Genomic DNA, 22,256 nt, shown 5'->3' on the forward strand with positions numbered 1-22,256 from the left:
TACCGGAGCAACAGGAAGAAGCGCCCGGTTCTTGGAATCTGAGACAAACGGTGTTGTTTTTCCTCTTTGTTTGTTTGTTTGTTTGTAAATAAGCGGCCGGTTTGAACCGGACCACGTTAAACTGAAGAAGAAGAAGAAGAAGAAGGAGCAACAGGAGGTGTAGCTGAGCTGTCATGGCGGACACCTCCAGGATCAAATAAACGTCACTTGAAGCCAAAGCGAAGACAGCGTTCACTCGTGTCCGTTGTTCCATGGATTAACCGGGGCTCGGCAGGACTCGGTGCCGCCCCTCCTGAAGCCGTATGGCGTCCACTCAAGCCCGGCTAGGACAGCAGGCCTTAGCGGTGCTGGACGTGGTTCTGCGAGTTCCCTGCATCTTCATCATTGACGCCATCTTTAACTCGTACTACGAGCCCGGTTCGGGCTGGTCCGGGACGGTGCTGAAGGTGCTGCTCAGAGCCACAGGTGAGACTTCAACCAGCAAACACACAGGTGTTAGTAACGGCCACGGCGGGGAGCTAACAGAGGCTAACAGCTGCTAGCATGCCTTCACCTGACGCAGCTTCCGGGACCTGTTTACGTTTCGTTAGGGCGACCGATACCGATGTTAAACCGATACTGAAACCAATATCGCAACCCCCGGGTTTTGCGTACAACGCTAATGTAGTTTATCGTCCTGGTCACTAGCGTCAGGAGCTAATGCTGCGTTCCATTTGTAGTTTGAGTCCAGTAACCGGTAACTCGTAGCAACGTCGCATACTGTACTTTTACTGTAAGTAGCACTTCAGTAAATCAGTTGTACACGACAAATATACTGTTGTGTTATGTTTTTAATAGGAATGGGAATCGGTCAGTATCGGTATCGGTCTGATACTGGTGAAAATCACTGGATCGGATATCGTATAAATATCGCATGCTTCTCTACGCACAGACTAAGCATTTTAGCTGAGTCATGTTTGTTTGTTTGTTTGTTTGTTCTTTCTGGGAGAACAATATTTGTTCCCTGTCTTTGAAATGACTCGGCATAAATGTGTTGTTAAAACCACTTTTCAGCGTCTTAAATGGGAATGTTTTCTGGTTTCTTTTGCTCCATAAAACAAATAAATCATTCAAACGGAATCATTTTGTGTTTGTGGACAAAAACAAGACGTTTGAGAACATCATCATTTCCTCGTTTGACAAACACTGATCGACGTGTTGAGATAAAGAAGTTTCACTTCTCGTCCTGAATTCTTCTTATACAGTTGTGGGTGATATTTGACCGTGTCTATATATAAAAACTATAATTTCCTCTAAATGAAAGCAGGGTTCAGCAGGTTTATTATTGTTCTTGCTGCGTTAGAGTTATGATTCAGGTTCCTCTTTCGTCTCCTGTCCTCTCACATATGTAGAAAAACGCTGTAAAAAGGTTAAACAAGCTGCAGGTTATGTAACAAACGCACAGTTTGTGGACTTTTGAACGTGGACTGTTGGCTCAGAGGTTGAAGAGGCCGAATAATGTGAGGGTTATTCACGTCTACGTCTCAGCTCATAAATCCACATTAATGATCTAAACCTGGATTTAAAATGACAAAGAGCTGAGTTTACTTCAAAACAAAGTTGATCCGGTGTTTGACTTTGACCTGGAGCACAAACGCTCTCAGGCAGAAGAAAGTTGGTTCATAAAGTGTAGAAAAATGACGATCAGTGTTTGTCAAACGTGGAAATGACCGTGTTGAATGATTTATTTGTTTATGGAGCAAATAAAAAATATTCACATTTAAGAAGCTGAAAAAGCAAAGAAACTGGTTTTGATTTTTTTTTTTTTTTATTAACTAAAACAATTATCAAAATAGTTTATTAACTTAGTAATTGATCAAGAATAATTCAGCTCCGGTTACTTTTAATTGGACTTTTACACCACATAATGTTTCATGTTATTTATGGTGACACACTGTATTTTACAGTGTATTTACAGTGTATTTTCAGTATATTTACAGTGTATTTACAGTGTATTTTCAGTTTTTTTACAGCGTATTTTACAGTGCATTTACACTCCATTTCACATTGTATTTACAGTGTACTTTCAGTGCATTTTACCGTGTATTTTACAGTGTATTCTTCAGTGTATTTACAGTGTATTTTGCAGTGTATTCTACAGTGTATTTACACGGTATTTATACTTTATTATACAGTGTATTTACAGTGTATTCTACATTGTATTTTACAGTGTATTTATACTGTGTTTTTACAGTATATTTTAGTGTACACTGTATTCTACAGTATATTTTATAGTGTATTTTACAATGTATTTAACCTGTATTTTACAATGTACTTTCAGTGCATTTTACCATTTATTTTACAGTGTATGTTCAGTGTATTTACACTGTATTTTTCAGTGTATTTACACTGTATTCACACTGTATTCTACAGTATATTTTACAGTGTATTTTACAATTATTTACACTGTATTGTACAGTGTATTTATACTGTATTCTACAGTGTATTTTCAGTGTATTTACAGACAACATATTCACACAGTATTTATAAGACACATGACTCAGTCCTGTTGTTGTTGTGTCAATTGTGTCTTGTTGTTGTGTTGAAGGCGTCCTGGTCTCCACTGTGGTGCTGCTGCTCTCTCAGAAAGCCTTGTTCAAGTTCTACACGCTCTTCTCGGCCGTGCTGCTGGGCGTGGCGGCCGTCCTCATCAACTACCACGCCACCTCCCACATGGACTTCTACAGCGCCTACTACAAAGCGGCGCTGGGCTTCCGGCTGCTGCCCAGGAACGGGCCCACGCTGTGGCTGGGCATGGCCGCCGTGCAGCTGGCGTTCGGCGTGGGCTACGTCTTCCTGCTCAACCTGCAGTCGGCGTTTGCGGCGCTGATGGTGCTGGACATCATGATCCCCCTGTGGGGGCTGATCATCGAGCTGCCCGCCGACGTGCGGCAGGTGGTGGCCACGTTCTCGGGCCTGGCGCTGGCCCTGAACACGGCCGTGTGCCTCGCCATGAGGCTGAAGTGGTTCTACTACTCGTGCCGCTACGTCTACCTGCTCGTGCGACACATGTACAGGATCTACGGGCTGCAGCTGCTGCTGGAGGACACGTGGAAGAGGATCAGGTTCCCCGACGTGCTGCGGGTGTTCTGGTTGACCCGGGTCACCGCGCAGGCGCTGATCCTGGTCTACGTGGTGCGGGCGGTGAGGAGGGAGAGCGGCGACGCCACGGGTGGAGCCGTAGACGGGAGCTCGGACTCGCAGGTAAAAAAAAATCTGGATTTATCAAGAGTGAGGAGCAGGGATAGAAAGGCTCTGTTCACACGGAAACTTTCTTTTCTTCATCCACCAGAACCACTGGAAACACTGTAGTACATATGCCAGGCCTGTGCGTGGCGCTGTTACAGAACCAGATGCAAGTGAAAGTTACAATTACAGAATCAGAGTCAGGACGACTATGGAGGAAAAAAATAGAAGATAAAGAAAAGAACATAGCCTTTCACTGCTCACCAAACACAGTTTCATGTGGATTAAATGCCGGTACGAAGAAAAACTCGTTTAAAAATATTCATTTTACGAGGTTTCTTGAATGCATCTTTAAAGCTGCTGCTCTGAGCTCAACACACACCGTAGATCCTGCAGCAGTGATGACATTTACCAGGGTCATTGAATGCATCTCTTTAGCTTAACGCGCTGTGAATGTTCGCTTTTAGTTTTAGAAAATGCGTATAGCATTTTTAGCTAGGAATGCCCACAGTGATGCGTTAACCTCTCTGTGAATGACCTGAACCTCCTCCTGTTGTCAGGGTTACATGCTGAGCTGGGACGTTTTCTGGGATCTAACCAGCAACCTCATCATCTCTGGCTGTGACTCTACGCTCACTGTGCTGGGAATGAGCGCCGTTATCTCCTCTGTGGCGCACTACCTCGGCCTCAGCATCCTGGCCTTCATAGGTGTGTGTGTGTGTGTGTGTTCTTGTACTTGCGGCATACTGAGGACCAGTAAGGGTTTTTAACCAACAAAGTGAGGTCATTTTTACGAAGTCAAATTCTTTTTTCTAATTTTGAACAACATAGTATATAGTATGATGGTTTTGTCAAATTTTTGGACGGAAAATTTTTGGTCAAATTTTTTTTTCAAATTTTGGACCACAGTATAGTATGAGTTTTTGGTCAATTTTTGGACCAAAACATTTTTGTCAAAGATTTTTTAAAATTTTGAACGACATAGTATAGTATGATGCTTTTGTCAAATTTTGGACCAAAAATTTTTGGTACATTTTTTTTTTCAAATTGTGGACGACATAGTATAGTATGAGTATTTTGTCAAAATTTGGACCAAACATTTTTTGTCAAAGATTTTTTCAAATTTTGGACGACATGACGTTTTTGTCAAATTTTGGACCAAAAATTTTGGGTCAATTTTTTTTAAAGATTTTGGTCGACATAGTATAGTATGAGTATTTTGTCAAAATTTGGACCAAACATTTTTTGTCAAAGATTTTTTCAAATTTTGGACGACATGACGTTTTTGACAAATTTTGGATCAAAAATTTTGGGTCAATTTTTTTTTTTTAATTTTGAACGACATAATAATTATTGTATGACGGTTTTGTCAAATTTTGGACCAAAAATTTTTGGTCAAATTTTTTTTTTAAATTTTGGTCGACATAGTATAGTATGACGTTTTTGTCAAATTTTGGACCAAAAAAAAAATAAAAAATTTTTTCAAGCCCTTTCTGCTCTGGGGCTCCACCTGCAGACATTTTATGGTACTGCAACCAGTAGTTCTTTATAGATGTCGTTCATGGAGTAGATATTATGCGCTGTGTGTGTGTGTATGTGTGTCTCTGTATATGTGTGTGTCTCTGTGTGTGTTAAACTGCTCCTGAACACCTCATTGTGTATCTTCAGGCTCCACAGAGGAGGAGGACAAGCGTTTAGGTTTCGTGGCCCCGGTTCTGTTCTTCATCCTGGCTCTGCAGACGGGCCTGAGCAGCCTGGACCCAGAGGAACGTCTGGTGCGTCAAAAAACGCTGTAGCACGTGTGACGGGACCGTAGGTGGCGCTGTTAACGCTTCACTAAACCCTAACCTTCCCCCTCACAGGTGCGACTGAGCCGGAACATGTGCCTCCTGCTGACGGCCATCCTCCACTTCATCCAGGGCATGACGGACCCGGTCCTCATGTCCCTCAGCGCCTCACAGGTGTCCTCGGTCCGCCGTCACGTCCCCGTCCTGCTGGTGTCTGTGGCGCTCTTCGTGTTGCCTGTGGCGCTCAGCTACACCCTGTGGCATCACTACGCCCTCAACACCTGGCTGTTCGCCGTCACCGCCTTCTGCGTGGAGCTTTGTCTCAAGGTGAGGGGGGCGGAGCCTATGCTGTCGGGTTCATAATGACACGCGCCCCATGACGGTCGGTCTTCACTGTGTTACATCGAGGGCTACGTATGGATATTATATCTCTGTGGTGACATGAGACAAGAGATGGTCGACCACTGCCTCGTGTGGTCACTTTGTGTCACTGCGGTAAACCTGAATGAAGATTTTTAAAAGCTGAATTCACTAAAATCAGTCATTGTAAGTTAGTGATGGAGGCAGCAGTGGATGAACAACTCCTGTGAACTCCTGTGTGCTGTGATGTTAAAATCACTGGTTTACTCTATGGACTTTGGTGTGGGAGAGTGAGTGACTTTGGTGTGGGAGAGTGAGTGACTTTGGTGTGGGAGAGTGAGTGGTTTATAAAGTTAATTTTCCTGGTAAGAATGGTTAAGAATTTGGAACTTGATAAATTCTGTGTCAGACTAAGTCTACTATATCTTAAGAACATGTTCACGTCTTTATCTCTCTGTGGGACACACTTTTCCTTGTGTAAACTGAAGTTTGTAAACCACTCACTCTCCCACACCAAAGTCACTCACTCTCCCACACCAAAGTCCATAGAGTAAACCAGTGATTTTAACATCACAGCACACAGGAGTTCACAGGAGTTGTTGATCCACTGCTGCCTCCATCACTAACTTACAATGACTGATTTTAGTGAATTCGGCTTTTAAAAATCTTCAATTGGGTTTACCTCAGTGACACAAAATGACCACACGAGGCAGCAGAGGACCAGCAGCTCCTGTGTCCCTGTGAGCTAAAATCACTGATTTTCCCTATGAGGTTTGGTGTGGGAGAGTGAGTGGTTTATAAAAGTCTTTCTCACAGTGAAGATAAAGACGTGAACGTGTTCTTAAGATATCGTAGACCTAAAGCCTCGAATCGAATAATCTTATCCTCCTTGCCGTTCTCCCTCTCTCCACCAGGTGGTGGTGTCGCTGACCGTCTACAGCCTCTTCATGGCCGACAGCTTCTCCAACGTTCTGTGGGAGAAGCTGGACGACTACGTCTACTACGTGCGCTCGACGGGCAACATCATCGAGTTCCTGTTCGGCGTCATCATGTTCGGTAACGGCGCCTACACCATGATGTTCGAGTCGGGCAGCAAGATCCGCGCGTGCATGATGTGCCTGCACGCCTACTTCAACATCTACCTGCAGGCCAGGAACGGCTGGAAGACCTTCATCAACCGCCGCACGGCCGTCAAGAAGATCAACTCGCTGCCGGAGATCCACGGCGAGCAGCTGAGCGACATCGAGGACGTGTGCGCCATCTGCTACCAGGAGTTCGCCACGTCGGCGCGCCTCACGCCGTGCCACCACTACTTCCACGCGCTGTGTCTGAGGAAGTGGCTCTACATCCAGGACACGTGTCCCATGTGCCACCAGAGGGTTTACGTGGAGGACGAGAGCCGCGACAGGGACGCCTTCTCCAACAACAACGGGGCGTACGCCGCGCCGCAGGACGCCGACGCCGCCCCGCAGGCGCCCGGCGACGGCGACGGCGACCAGCTGGCCGCAGAACTGCCGGCAGAGGGCGGGGCGGCCGGCGGCGTTGGCGTCGCACAGGCCACAGGGGGAGGGGAGGCGGAGCTCCTGGAGGACAACGACAGCATAGAGTACGACGAGGACGAGTGGCTGACGATAAACGGCAGCGCGACGATAGAAGAAGACTATATCAACGACGACACAGACTCCACCGAGGACTGAGGATCTACAGAGAGGAAATTATGTCTTTATTATATTTAAGTTAAAATAACTTAAAAAAAAAACGTCAGGGAAGTCACGTCTGTTTTCTCTTTAGTTTCTTTTCATTTGATTTGGAGTTTTACTCTGAAAGGGCTCTGTATATGTGTGTGTGTGTGTGTGTGTGTGTGTGTGTGTGTGTGTGCGCGTGTGTTCTTGTACTTGCAGCATACCGAGGACCAGTGAGGGTTTTTAACCAACAAAGTGAGGACATTTATGCCGGTCCTTACTTTGTTTTCATTGAAATCACTTCCTTAGGTTGTAAACAGCTCCTCAATTTGGTACAAAAACCCAGTTTTCCAGCCCTGGTGTTTCACGCACACTTTTTGCTCTGGGGCTCCCCCTGCAGACACGTTATGGTACTGCACCCAGTCGTTCTTCGTGACGTAGATATTTGTAATAGTGTTGATTTACAAAGTGGAAATGCTGGTCCTCACTTTGTCAGCACTAATACCCGGTCCTCAATATGCAGCAAGTACAAGAATGTGTGTGTGTTCTAGTACTTGCGGCATACTGTGGACCGGTGAGGGGTTTTTAACCAACAAAGTGAGGTCCTTTTTACAAAGTGAGGACATTTTGGCCGGTCCTCACCTTGTCTTCATTCAAATTACTTCCTCAGGTTGTAAACATGCTGAGCTCCTCAATTTGGTACAAAAACCCGTTTTCCAGCCCTGGTGTTTCACACACTTTTTGCTCTGGGGCTCCACCTGCAGACATGTTATGGTACTGCACCCAGTAGTTCTTTATAGATGCCATTCATGAAGTAGATATTTGTAATTGTGTTGATTTATAAAGTGGAAATTCTGTCCCTCACTTTGTCAGCAACCCGGTCCTCAGTATGCAGCAAGTACAAGAATGTGTGTGTGTGTGTGCGCCGTTACCGAACATGATGACGCCGAACAGGAACCCGATGATGTTGCCCGCCGAGCGCACGTAGTAGACTTTTGGAGTGATTTATAAGAAACGGATAAAAAAAAAAAGAATTATTTCCACAGGAAGTGGGGCTGGGAGATTAGAGCCAAAGCCTTATCAAAATAAAAGCTTAAAATCAGTCGATGTCGATGAAGAAGATTTTCACATTTAAGAAGCTGGAAAATCACAGAAACTGGATTGAATTATTATTGTTTTTAGAAAAAGGCAAAAGATAAAAAAAACAATAGTCGCTTTGATTTAGAAGTGAAAATCTTCATTAATCACTGAAAACACATTAGTGTGTGTGTGTGCGGTGTGTGTGTGTGCGCGTGTCAACGATGTCTTAAAGATGACGCTCATTAGCATAAACGGAACCACGCGATCGGAGTTGAAAAAACCCTTCGTATTTATGATCGACGTTAACAGCTGCCGGAAGTGAAGAAGTAAACAAACGTAATACTTCGGTCGTCTTTCACGTTAATTTCACGTTAACCTTTTTTTAACCGTGTTTCCCTGGCGAGCGCGAAGTCGTGAGCGATCTCGACGTCGACTCTGTGCTAACGTTAAAATCGCTAAAATACCTCTGTCAATGCTACTGGTCCCTTTGTGTGACCTCGCTTCCATTTGTGTACGTTATTGTACATTTAATACGACTTTTTTATGAGTTTCGTTAAAGGTTCAGTGTGTAAAATTTAGGTTGGAAATTAATGATGTATGTATGTATATGCGTATATATATGTTTATATATATATATGTGTATGTATATATACACGTGTATGTATATATACATATATGCATGTATGTGTGTATGTATGTGTGTATATATGTATATGTGTATGTATATATACATACCGCAGAGAGGGGTCAGCTCTGCGGTGAGCGGCCATTTTGTGCCACCATGTTGAAACGGTTGCCTTTAAGCCTCTGATGAGCGTTGTGGGGATTTCTTCTTCTTTCTTATTTTGTGGCCGTAGAATCGTCACAGAAATAGAAGTTCATTGACTTCTTCTTCTTCTCCTCCTCTTCCCCCCCCCCCCCAAGATAACTTTCATCACTTTTTCCGTATTTGGCAATTATTTATTTATTCAACCGTTTGGGACGAGAAGCCGGCGTCGCAAAACGCCCGTGACGTCCCGAGGTCTTACCGTAATGACCAGTGTCTCTGCTTTTCCGTCCATCCGTCTATTAGCGATTTACGGTAATGAGACGTACGACAGAACGGTCGCAGGGACTTAACTTTTACCCTTTATGGGATTTACATCAGAAGTCCTGGGGGGAATTAAGTTTCCGAGTTATAAATTCCCAGTTTGACTCCCCTGAAACATCTGGAATTCCAAGTTCCGACGTCAAACTGGAACGCACCATAAACACGTGTTGTATGATGTTTTCAGAAGTTAAAGTGGTAGATTTCACACACTGAACCTTTGTCACCGGACGCTTCAGAAGCTGATGATGCTGTTGGTAAATGAAAGAACTGCTTCAGTTCATCTTCAGTCTAAACGCGACGTTAAAAGCACGTAAATCTCCCTGATTGACACGTTAGTTTTGTTTGTTTTGTTTGTTGTTGACTTTTCCCGACTCAGGCGACCGACCACACTGATGATGACTGCACCTTTTCCTTTTGTTTCCTGATGTTTTGTTTCCTCAGGGCCGGGTGTTTGTCGTCTGGAAAATGCACTTTTTCAACTCACTGAAAACAGATCCCAGGCTTTAAAAGATTGTCTTTAACGTCACGTGACGACGGCGTCGTCGTCGTCGTGTGCAGACGTTCGGTCGGTGTGAGTTTGTCATGTTTCTTTAAAAAAAAAGAAAAAAAAGAAGCACAACTGCTGAGTATTAACACTGTTTAGACTTTCACAGCCTGAACGTCTTTAGGGTTTGACCACAAACAAACTCCTTTACTCATTACTGTTGTAATTACCTAGTCTAAGCTGCGGGGGGCGCGTTCTGTCGGACCAGAGCGCAAACAAGTGTTCGACGACGACGACGACGACAGCGACAAATAGAAAGCTGTGCTTTAACTCATGAAGGATGATGATTATTATTATAATAATAATTATTATTATAATTATTATTCGCTTGATTTGTTCTGAAAAGCAAAAAAGGTGAAAAGCTGCTGATTCTGGCTTTTGTTCTAATAGAAGATTTATGTAAATAAAATCATATTTGATATCGACTTTGGACTCTTCTTATAAATGTTTAATGAGCGTCCAAACGCAGTTACGTTTCTGCACCAGGAGATGGCGCCAGTTCTATATAAGTTTCTTTATTTCTCAGGTCCAGTTTGAGCTTTTACTGGACCTGAGAATGTAAAAATAAACACGATTATATTTATGTGGGTTAGTTATATGTATGTGTATACATGCATACATACATATGTATATATACTATATATACATATATTGTGTATATATATGTATGTGTATATATATTTCATTATTAATGAAAATACGAGGATAAGTAGAAAAATATTGTGGAAAAAATACAGAAAATCTTTTGAAAAACCCATCGTTCATAACATATAACGTTATGAACGATTAACATGAAAATCTATCTATCTATTTAGTTAGGTGGCTAACTGTGTATCTAATTAGCAAGCTAACGAGCTGTGTAGGTATCTATATAATTAGAAAATTATAGGTCTAGCTAGCTATCTATTTAGTTAGGTGGCTAACTGTGTAGTTACCCATCTATCTAATTAGCGAGCTAACTAGTTAAGTTAGTTATAGGTATAGTTAGATGTCTTTGTATCTATTTAGTTAGGTGGCTAAATGTGTAGTTATCCATCTAATTAGCTAACTAGCTGTATGTATGTCTATCTATCTATCTATCTAGTTGGGTGTCTAACTGTGTATATATCCATCTAATTAGCGAGCTAACTAGCTGTCTGTCTGTCTGTCTATCTATCTATCTAGCTAGCTAGCTAGGCTAGGCTAGGCTAACTTGCTTTAATATGAAAACTACAACCGGAAGCAGGCGCTTTTCTCTTGGAAATCTCCACCGGAAGCTTCACTGTTAAACTGCAGCTAGCTTACTGTGGCTCGGTTGTTTTAGCCTGAAGTTCATAGAAACACCGTGTGGACGGAACACCGACGTTAGAACGGGTTAGAACGGGTTAGAACGGGTCACCGCGGTCCAAACACACGGGGAAATGTCCGGCTGTTAAAGTTAAAACCCGACTTTCAGCGGAGAGTTCGTCCGAAGTCGTCGCTCGCTTCCCCGCCTCCTTTTCCCCGCTGAGCTGCTGAGACCGAGGGAAGCACAAGTTGAGCTCGGGCAGCAGACGCATTCAGAGCCGGGACACGGCGCTCACAGAGCCGCCGAGGAACAACCAGGTTTACCGACGTGTCCGCGCCGGGACTGCGGTGAACTGAAGCACAATGCTGAGGCTGTGTCTCCACAGAGTCCGCTCTCCCGCTCTGCTGCAGTTACCGTCGGGACTGAGGCGGACTCCACCGCCGGAGCTCCCGCTGCTGCCGCCGCCGCCGCCGCCGGGGACAGCGCCTCACGCGACCCGCCGTGGGATGGGCACACACGGCAGGAACGAGCCCAGGGAGCCGCTCAACTCCCCGAAGAGAGCCAAGGAGTTCATCTACCGGCTCCACTCCAACGAGAGGACGTGTCTGCTGAAGGAGCTGCAAAGCTTCGAGTCCATGGCCATCGCTCAAGGTACGAGGTCAGAGGTCACGTGTCACCTGCCTACACACACACACACAGACCGATACTGACCGACAAAAAGTATAGTTTGACCGATATATGTTTGTTTTTTATGGCTGATAAATGATGCATTTTCATGCATTTTGGTCCATATAATTAACTATAACATAGTTACTGGTGTTTGTGATATCGATATCGGCACATGCTTGAGTTTGTGATATTGGTATCGGCAGATACACGCCTTTGTGATATCAGCATCGACCGATACTTACGTTTGTGATATCGTTATCGACAGATATTTGCATTTGTGACATCAGTATCGGCAGATACTCGAGTTTGCGCTATCGGTATCAGCAGATAGTTGCATTTGTGACATCGATATCAGCAGGTTCTCAAGTTTGTGATATTGGTATCGGCAGATATCACATCGGATACTTTGATATCTGTATCGTCGATACTTAGGTTTGTGATATCAATATTGGCAGATACTCGAGTTTGTGATATCGGTATCGGCAGATATGAAAAACTCCATTATCGGCAGATACTTAGGTTACATACATACTTAGGTCTGTGATATCAGTATTGGCAGATACTTGTGATTGTGATATCGGTATCGTAGATACTTACGTTTGTGATATCAGTATCGGAAGCTACTGGAGTTTGTGATATCCGTCTCAGCAGATACTGGAATTTGTGATATCGGTATCGGCAGATACTCAAGTTTGTGATATCGGTATATTTTCGAGTTTGTAATATCGGTTTAGGCAGATACTCACGTTTGTGATATCGGTATCGTAGATACTTATGTTTGTGATATTGGTATCTGTATCTGTGCCCTCCCTGGTATGGATTGTGGAGGATTATGGTTTTTATTTCCCCTCATTATTTGTGTGTGTGTGTGTGTGGATAGTGAAGGTGTTTCCTTGTCACTTCACAGCTGCTCCAGCATCTGTTCAACTGAAAAACGTCAAGATTTAATTAGCTCCAGAACGGAGACACTGTTTGTTTTACTTTACTTTAAGTGTGTGTGTGTGTGTGTGTGTGTGTGTGTGTGTGTGTGTGTGTGTGTGTGTGTGTGTGAATAGCTCCTCTCTTGAGTCACCAGCGTCGCCCTGACTTTGTCTAAAAGGAGGATAATTGTCTCCACGTGGACCAAACCACTCTGACTCATTTGTGAAGCAGCAGAACGAGAACAGAAGAGAATTCCTCGAGCGTCTCGGGAAAGGGAATAATTCTGGACCTTTGAAGATGACAGAGATGCAGATTTAAGAGGAAGAAACTGATGTTTGTAAACCACTCACTCTCCCACACCAAAGTCCATAACGTAAACCAGTGATTTTAGCTCACAGGGACACAGGAGCTGCTGGTCCTCTGCTGCCTCGTGTGGTCACTTTGTGTCACTGAGTTAAGTCTAAATTAAATATTTTAAAAGCTGAATTCACTAAAATCAGTCATTGTAAGTTAGTGATGGAGGCAGCAGTGGATCAATGGACTTTGGTGTGGGAGAGTGAGTGACTTTGGTGTGGGAGAGTGAGTGACTTTGGTGTGGGAGAGTGAGTGGTTTACAGACTTCAGTTTACACAAGGAAAAGTCTGTCTAACAGTGAAAATAAAGAAGTGAACATGTTCTCAAGACGTCGTAGACTTAAATTGACTCCGATTTTATTAACCAAGTATTTTGTTTAGTGGCAAAAAACTGTTTAGACACACCACTCACTCTCCCACACCAAAGCCCATAGAGAAAACCAGTGATTTTAACAGCACAGAGACACAGGAGTTCACAGGAGTTGTTGATCCACTGCTGCCTCCATCACTGAGTTATGACGTCTTATTTTAGTGAATTCAGCTTTAAAAATCCTTTGTTCAGATTAACCTCAGTGACACAAAGTGACCACACGAGGCAGCAGAGGACCAGCAGCTCCTGTGTCCCTGTGAGCTAAAATCACTGGTTTTCTCTATGGACTTTGGTGTGGGAGAGTGGAAAACAGATTTTAGCCACTCTTGTTATAAAGTCTACGATATATTAAGAACACTTAAAGATATATATAAAATCACAGTGACAGCTGAACATGGTGGTGATGACAGTTTTTCTGGCTGCACAGTGAACAGTGAACACAGCGTCAGTTTCTCAGCAGCTCGACTCATTAGCAGTGAAGTAACAGAGGGAGAAGACGCTGGTGATAATGAGACAGACTCTTATTAGTGAAGACGTTCTGAGGAAAACGTCTTCTAACGAACGCTCTGCAGACTGTGACTCTCTGAGCTTTCTCTTTTATTCCTTCATTCTCGTGTTTACGACTCAAATCAGCGCGGGCATCATTTTTAATTATTCAGCATGAATCTTCTATGTAAGGCAGTAAATAAACATTATTCTTTCCTCCATATAAGAATAAAAAAACTCTAAAGACGCATTCATTATTAACCAACAAGTACAAGTAAACAGGAATGCTATTGTATTATTTTGCTGTTTATTTCTAACAAAAACAGCTGCATTTGCAGGTGTGTTTGTCAACACCTGGGTGTGAAAACTCCAGGGTACACACAGAGTACACACAGAGTACACACAGAGTACACACAGAGTACACACAGAGTACACACAGAGTACACACAGAGTACACACAGAGTACACACAGAGTACACACAGAAACACACACAGCGTAAACCGTGCTGCACCAGTGACCACGGTGAGGAGGTTTTCTTGGCAGCAGAGAACAGGAGGACAGTGAACGCACCACTAAGCACAGATGGCGAACGCATCACGAAGCACGGACAGTGAACGCACCACGAAGCACTGACAGTGAAGGCACCACGAAGCACTGACAGTGAATGCACCATGAAGCACTGACAGTGAATGCACCATGAAGCACAGACAGCGAACGCACCATGAAGCACAAACAGTGAATGCACCATGAAGCACTGACAGTGAATGCACCATGAAGCACTGACAGTGAATGCACCATGAAGCACTGACAGTGAATGCACCACGAAGCACAGACGGCCAACGCACCACGAAGCACAGACGGTGAACGCACCATGAAGCTGAATGCACCACGAAGCACAGACAGCGAACGCACCACGAAGCAAAGACAGCGAACACACCACAAAGCACAGACTGTGAACGCACCACGAAGCACAGACTGTGAACGCACCACGAAGCACAGACAGTGAACCCACCGCACCACGAAGCAAAGACGGCGAACGCACCACGAAGCATAGACGGTGAACGCACCGCACCACAAAGCACAGACAGTGAACGCACCACGAAGGTTTGGAAGAGTGAGTGGTTTACAAACTTCAGTTTCCTGTTGGAAAAGTCTGTCTAACAGTGAAGATAAAGACGTAAAAACATGTTCTTAAGACGTCGTCGACTTAAACTGACTTTTGCCAAGTAGTTTTTGGCAGCAGGTGGCGCTCACGTAAGAAGTCGTCTCCAGGGAGACGTTCTTTCTTCTTATTTCTTCTTATTTTAAATGTATAAATAATGAATGTGTAGGAGGAGCGTGGGCTTGTGTTGATGTTCACGTCCACAGAAACACAGTAACGTGGTGGGGTGTGGACACACACACACACACACACACACACACACACACCCCCACACGCACACACACACACACACAGTTCTTCACCTCTCACACAATCTATCTGCAAACTTTAACATTTGAATCAGCCGTTATTTAACCGTGAAAATCCCACTGAGATTAAGAACATGATGAAACAGAGAAGATGATTTCTGTGTGAAGATCATTTGATGTAGAATACAGAGGTAACTCATCATGTCAGAGATATTTTCTGCTCTTCGTCAACTTGACTGTTGTCCATCGTCTTCATCATCTTCTTCTTCTTCTCGTCGTCGCTGCAGACAATTTCTGTCATTTTTCCGATTCTTAAATGTGAACGTCAGTTAATGAGTCCATGTTTTCTTCTTCTTCTTCTTCTTCACAGAGACTCTGGAGACTTCACCACCGACTGCAGCACAGATCAGATATGGTGAGAGGACACACACACACTCACATACACACACACACACACACACACACACACACACACACACACACACACACTCTTGTCTTTGTTTTGACTCTTGTAAAACTTTTTCTTCTCTTTTTTCTCTCTCAGTTCTGTTCCATAACGCTCTCCCCTTTGTCGGATTCGGTTTCCTTGACAACGCCATCATGATCGCAGCAGTAAGTCAGGATCTGATATAACTGATATAACGCTAACACGACGAGGGATCGGGTTCTGATCCAGGCGTAATTCACGGATCGGAAATATCCGATCAAACTGTAGAGAATTCTGATCTGATCCGTCTGTGCTTTAATGTCTGCTGAAATGTCTCCACCAGTCATTCCCTGACTGCTCTGCTGGCTGTAAAGTCCCTGTAAAGTAGCTGTAAAGTCCCTGTTAAGTAGCTGTAAAGGTGCTGTGAAGCTGCTGTAAAGTCGCTGTAAAGTCGCTGTAAAGCTGCTGTAAAGTCGCTGTAAAGCTGCTGTAAAGTCACTTTAAAGCTGCTGTAAAGTCGCTGCAAAGTCCCTGTAAAGTAGCTGTAAAGGTGCTGTAAAGTCGCTGTAAAGGTGCTGTAAAGTCGCTGTAAAGGTGCTGTAAAGTTGCTGTAAAGCTGCTGTAAAGTTGCTTTAAAGCTGCTGTAAAGTCCCTGTAAAGCTGCTGTATAGTCGCTGCAACCTCCCTGTAAAGTCCCTGTAAAGTCCCTGTAAAGTCGCTTTAAAGCTGCTTTAAAGCTGCTTTAAAGTCCCTGTAAAGCTGCTGTAAAGTTGCTGCAACGTCCCTGTAAAGCTGCTGTAAAGTCGCTGTAAAGTCCCTGTAAAGCTGCTGTAAAGTCCCTGTAAAGTCGCTTTAAAGCTGCTGTAAAGTCGCTGTAAAGTCCCTGTAAAGTCCCTGTAAAGCTGCTGTAAATGTGTTGTAAAGCTGCTGTAAAGTCGATGTAAAGTTGCTGTAAAGTCGCTGTAAAGTTGCTGTAAAGTTGCTTTAAAATCCCTGTAAAGTCCCTGTAAAGTCGTGCATATCATACTTGTCTGTATAAAGGAGTTTATTAAAGCCTTATATAAAATCAACAATAATGATGTTAATATTAAAGCAAACGGAGCATCATACCGTATCGGTATCGGCAGATATCCAAACTCAGGATCATTTGCTCACAGATCAAATCAAACAGAATCTAAAGTTCAGACGTTGTTAATCCTGCTGAACGTTAACGTTCTTCTTCTCTTGTTGTTCAGGGAACACAGATCGAGCTGTCGATCGGAGTCACTCTGGGAATCTCCACCATGGCCGGTAAGAATTCACCGTTAACGTGGTTTACGTCGGATGATTTAGTTTTTAACGCTCGTGTAAATGTGAAAATGTCCTCACATTTGTGTTCAAAGTCACCAGGTTTCGTTAGCATTAGCATTAGCCTCTTTTCAACTGCGGGCGGCTTTTTTTAGTTCATTTATCCGGGATTTAGTAAAACCTCGGTCTGTTTCCTCTGAAATTAAAAAATCACAGATTCACACACACACACACACACACTCACTGAAGGAGGTTTTGGTTTCAGACCAAAACTGCAACAATTCATTGATTATTAATCAAATACTAAGAGTTTTCAATCATTTGGGTTAATCATTCAACCAGTTTCTGTCATTTTTCAGCTTCTTAAATGTGAATGTTTTCGTGTTACTTTGCTCCATAAAACAAAGAAATCATTGAACGACATTTTCATATATTATTATATTATATATATTTTCAGTCATTTTCATGAACCAAACGACTCGTTTATTATCTGTGAAAATAACTATAAATATAGTCGTTTCATTGATTTATGAAAAGATCGATCGTTTCAGCCCCGACAATAATTTTAATAATACACAACGTGTCTTTTCATTTTTAATCATTTTAAAGCGATAATTATTGACATTTCTTGGACCAAACGGTGATAACGATCAGCTGAATCTATGATAAAGTCTCTCTGGAGTGAAACAGAAGTATGTTGATGAAGATGCTGTGTGTTGGTCACAGATCTGTTATCACTCTTGTGTTTTATTACACCATGAGAAGTCGAGCTCTGCCAGAATATTGTGTTTCCATGGAAACCTGGCTCCAGCTTCTCCCTCTGCAGAGTTCTTCTGTCGTATCCTCACTGAAGACACTTCTCTACCTTCTGCTGTGGACGTTTCCTCTCACTGTCCAAAAGTTGACTTTTTCATTTTCGCTTTGAAGAAAACTGTGGAGCTGAATCTCCATCTGTGTTTGGATCTTTGAAGATCTGATGAATGGATTGGTGCTCGTATGAGGCCACTGAGGCCTGGTTAGCACACTGAGAGCGCCACCTGCTGCCAGGAATATCTTAAACACACACAAGTTTATAAACCACTCACTCTGCCACACCAAAGCCCACAGAGAAAACCAGTGATTTTAGCTCACAGGGACACAGGAGCTGCTGGTCCTCTGCTGCCTCGTGTGGTCACTTTGTGTCACTGAGTTAAGTCTAAAGTAAATATTTTAAAAGCTGAATTCACTAAAATCAGTCATTGTAAGTTAGTGATGGAGGCAGCAGTGGATCAACGAACTTTGGTGTGTGAGAGTGAGTGACTTTGGTGTGGGAGAGTGAGTGACTTTGGTGTGGGAGAGTGAGTGACTTTGGTGTGAAAGAGTGAGTGACTTTGGTGTGGGAGAGTGAGTGACTTTGGTGTGAGAGAGTGAGTGACTTTGGTGTGGGAGAGTGAGTGACTTTGGTGTGAGAGAGTGAGTGACTTTGGTGTGGGAGAGTGAGTGACTTTGGTGTGAGAGAGTGAGTGACTTTGGTGTGGGAGAGTGAGTGACTTTGGTGTGAGAGAGTGAGTGACTTTGGTGTGGGAGAGTGAGTGACATTGGTGTGGGAGAGTGAGTGACTTTGGTGTGTGAGAGTGAGTGACTTTGGTGTGTGAGAGTGAGTGACTTTGGTGTGTGAGAGTGAGTGATTTTGGTGTGGGAGAGTGAGTGACTTTGGTGTGAGAGAGTGAGTGACTTTGGTGTGGGAGAGTGAGTGACTTTGGTGTGAGAGAGTGAGTGACTTTGGTGTGAGGAGAGTGAGTGACTTTGGTGTGAGAGAGTGAGTGACTTTGGTGTGAGGAGAGTGAGTGACTTTGGTGTGAGGAGAGTGAGTGACTTTGGTGTGAGAGAGTGAGTGACTTTGGTGTGAGGAGAGTGAGTGACTTTGGTGTGAGGAGAGTGAGTGACTTTGGTGTGAGGAGAGTGAGTGACTTTGGTGTGGGAGAGTGAGGTTGTTAAATCTCAGTTTTCTCAGAGACTTGAACCATGTATAAATAACGTGTCAGATGTAAACACACAGTTATCAACAGTAAACTGCTATGATGTCTTTTTGTGTAGAATCACAGTTTCCTCTTCGTCTCTGTGTTTTTATTCAGCTGCTGCTCTCGGTAACCTGGTGTCAGATTTAGCAGGCCTCGGGTAAGAAACACTGTGTTTTTAAAAACTCTAATTACCAACTTAATTATTTTAAAGTTTCTTATCTCATAATTCCACGTCATTACATTGACTTATAATAACTAACATTTCCTATAAGGAATTTTAAAATACTCAGTTATTATTTCTGCATAAATATTGAATGTTGATATTGTTGTTGTTTGGTCTCATTATCACGTCTTAAAGAGGTTTAAAGCTCTCTGTGAACTCCAGTGTGTGATGTTCAGTCTGGCAGGTTACGTGGAGGCTCTGTCCTCTAAACTGGGGATGCAGGGTCCAGATCTGACACCTAAACAGGCTGATATGTGGCAAACAAGAGTCAGCTCTCACATGGTGAGGCTTTAATTTACACTCTGTCTTATGTCTATGATATCATGTCTTTATCTTCACTGTCAGACAGAAGTATGTAAACCACTCACTCTCTCACACCAAAGTCACTCACTCACACACACCAAAGTCACTCACTCTCTCACACCAAAGTCACTCACTCTCACACACCAAAGTCACTCACTCTCCCAAACTAAAGTCACTCACTCTCTCACACCAAAGTCACTCACTCTCACACACCAAAGTCACTCACTCTCACACACCAAAGTCACTCACTCTCTCACACCAAAGTCACTCACTCTCTCACACCAAAGTCACTCACTCTGACACACCAAAGTCACTCACTCTCCCACACCAAAGTCACTCACTCTCCCACACCAAAGTCACTCACTCTCTCACACCAAAGTCACTCACTCTCACACACCAAAGTCACTCACTCTCACACACCAAAGTCACTCACTCTCCCGCACCAAAGTCACTCACTCTCCCGCACCAAAGTCACTCACTCTCCCGCACCAAAGTCACTCACTCTCTCGCACCAAAGTCACTCACTCTCTCGCACCAAAGTCACTCACTCTCTCGCACCAAAGTCACTCACTCTCTCACACCAAAGTCACTCACTCTCTCGCACCAGAGTCACTCACTCTCTCGCACCAGAGTCACTCACTCTCCCACACCAAAGTCACTCACTCTCCCACACCAAAGTCACTCACTCTCCCACACCAAAGTCACTCACTCTCCCGCACCAAAGTCACTCACTCTCCCGCACCAAAGTCACTCACTCTCCCACACCAAAGTCACTCACTCTCCCACACCAAAGTCACTCACTCTCTCGCACCAAAGTCACTCACTCTCTCGCACCAAAGTCACTCACTCTCTCACACCAAAGTCACTCACTCTCTCGCACCAGAGTCACTCACTCTCTCGCACCAGAGTCACTCACTCTCCCACACCAAAGTCACTCACTCTCCCACACCAAAGTCACTCACTCTCCCACACCAAAGTCACTCACTCTCCCACACCAAAGTCACTCACTCTCCCACACCAAAGTCACTCACTCTCCCACACCAAAGTCACTCACTCTCTCACACCAAAGTCACTCACTCTCACACACCAAAGTCACTCACTCTCACACACCAAAGTCACTCACTCTCCCGCACCAAAGTCACTCACTCTCTCGCACCAAAGTCACTCACTCTCTCGCACCAAAGTCACTCACTCTCTCGCACCAAAGTCACTCACTCTCTCACACCAAAGTCACTCACTCTCTCGCACCAGAGTCACTCACTCTCTCACACCAAAGTCACTCACTCTCTCGCACCAGAGTCACTCACTCTCTCGCACCAGAGTCACTCACTCTCCCACACCAAAGTCACTCACTCTCCCACACCAAAGTCACTCACTCTCCCACACCAAAGTCACTCACTCTCCCGCACCAAAGTCACTCACTCTCCCGCACCAAAGTCACTCACTCTCCCACACCAAAGTCACTCACTCTCCCACACCAAAGTCACTCACTCTCTCGCACCAAAGTCACTCACTCTCTCGCACCAAAGTCACTCACTCTCTCACACCAAAGTCACTCACTCTCTCGCACCAGAGTCACTCACTCTCTCGCACCAGAGTCACTCACTCTCCCACACCAAAGTCACTCACTCTCCCACACCAAAGTCACTCACTCTCCCACACCAAAGTCACTCACTCTCCCACACCAAAGTCACTCACTCTCCCACACCAAAGTCACTCACTCTCCCACACCAAAGTCACTCACTCTCCCACACCAAAGTCCACAGGGTAAACCAGTGATTTTAACATCACAGCACACAGGAGTTCACAGGAGTTGTTGATCCACTGCTGCCTCCATCACTAACTTACAATGACTGATTTTAGTGAATTCAGCTTTTAAAATTTTGACTTAACTCAGTGACACAAAGTGACCACACGAGGCAGCAGAGGACCAGCAGCTCCTGTGTCCCTGTGAGCTAAAATCACTGGTTTTCTCTCTGGACTTTGGTGTGGGAGAGTGAGAGTCTGTCTGACGGTGAAATAAAGAGGTTTTTTAAACGTAAACAAACGTCTCTTCTCTTTGTCGTCACAGGGTAAAGCCATCGGCGTCTCCATCGGTTGCATCCTGGGAATGTTCCCGCTGTTTTTTCTGGACGACGACAAAGACGAGAAAAAAGAAGCGCGAGTCTGTGAAGACGGCGAGTCGTCGTCGTCTGACTCGTCCTAACGTCTTCGTCGTCTCCGTCTCACACTGAAGACAAACGAAGACGAACAAAGACAGACGAGCTCTTTATGAACAAGTATTTATGGCAGCGTTCACACACTCAGAGACAGGAGGTCTCACTCTGATTCAAATCTCTTTGCTCTCATTGATTCTTCACATCGATCCTCGTCTTCCTCTTCTCGTAGCAATAAACGTTAGCGTTAGCTCCTCGCTGAGTGCTTTTCCATCATCGCAGCATCGTCTGCTGCAGCTAAACTCAGACGACTACGGTGGCCCTCGCAGACCACAAAGCACCAAGTCTTTGATGTGAAGAATCAATCGGAGGTTTTTTTTCTTCCCGTGAATGCTGCACATGCACGTAGCTCGTCGTTAGCGTTAGCTGCTAAATCAGAACAGGGTCAAACGTCCACGGGTGGACACAGGTGCTTATTTATTTATTTCCCATGATGCCGCAGGAAACGCCGACACAATTAGAAACAAACACTATTTCATGTTTTTATTTTTATTTACGTCCGAATGAGCGCGAATGAAAAGTGGGCGTCGTCTTCTTCCTGTTTACAAGATGAAG

General features: G+C 44.2%; 2 protein-coding genes across 2 annotated transcripts; both read left to right on the forward strand.

Moving 5' to 3' along the window:
- Window positions 1-117: 117 nt before the first annotated feature.
- On the forward strand, window positions 118-7,807 carry rnf139 (ring finger protein 139). The gene is made up of 6 exons (XM_083900035.1): window positions 118-465; window positions 2,588-3,243; window positions 3,786-3,933; window positions 4,894-5,000; window positions 5,088-5,339; window positions 6,287-7,807. The coding sequence occupies exons 1-6, from the start codon at window positions 303-305 to the stop codon at window positions 7,067-7,069; spliced, it is 2,109 nt and encodes a 702-aa protein (XP_083756161.1). The 5' UTR covers window positions 118-302; the 3' UTR covers window positions 7,070-7,807.
- A 3,590-nt stretch (window positions 7,808-11,397) lies between these two features.
- tmem65 (transmembrane protein 65) lies at window positions 11,398-21,691 on the forward strand (the record flags this gene model as incomplete). The annotated part of the gene is made up of 7 exons (XM_083899633.1): window positions 11,398-11,686; window positions 15,616-15,660; window positions 15,790-15,857; window positions 16,908-16,962; window positions 19,074-19,116; window positions 19,359-19,464; window positions 21,557-21,691. 7 exons carry the CDS (start codon window positions 11,398-11,400, stop codon window positions 21,689-21,691), a joined length of 741 nt encoding a protein of 246 aa, XP_083755759.1.
- Between the last annotated feature and the right edge of the window lie 565 nt (window positions 21,692-22,256).

The sequence above is a fragment of the Microchirus variegatus genome, assembly GCF_963457635.1.
Source record: "Microchirus variegatus genome assembly, chromosome: 13".
In the NCBI taxonomy this organism is placed as follows: domain Eukaryota; kingdom Metazoa; phylum Chordata; class Actinopteri; order Pleuronectiformes; family Soleidae; genus Microchirus; species Microchirus variegatus.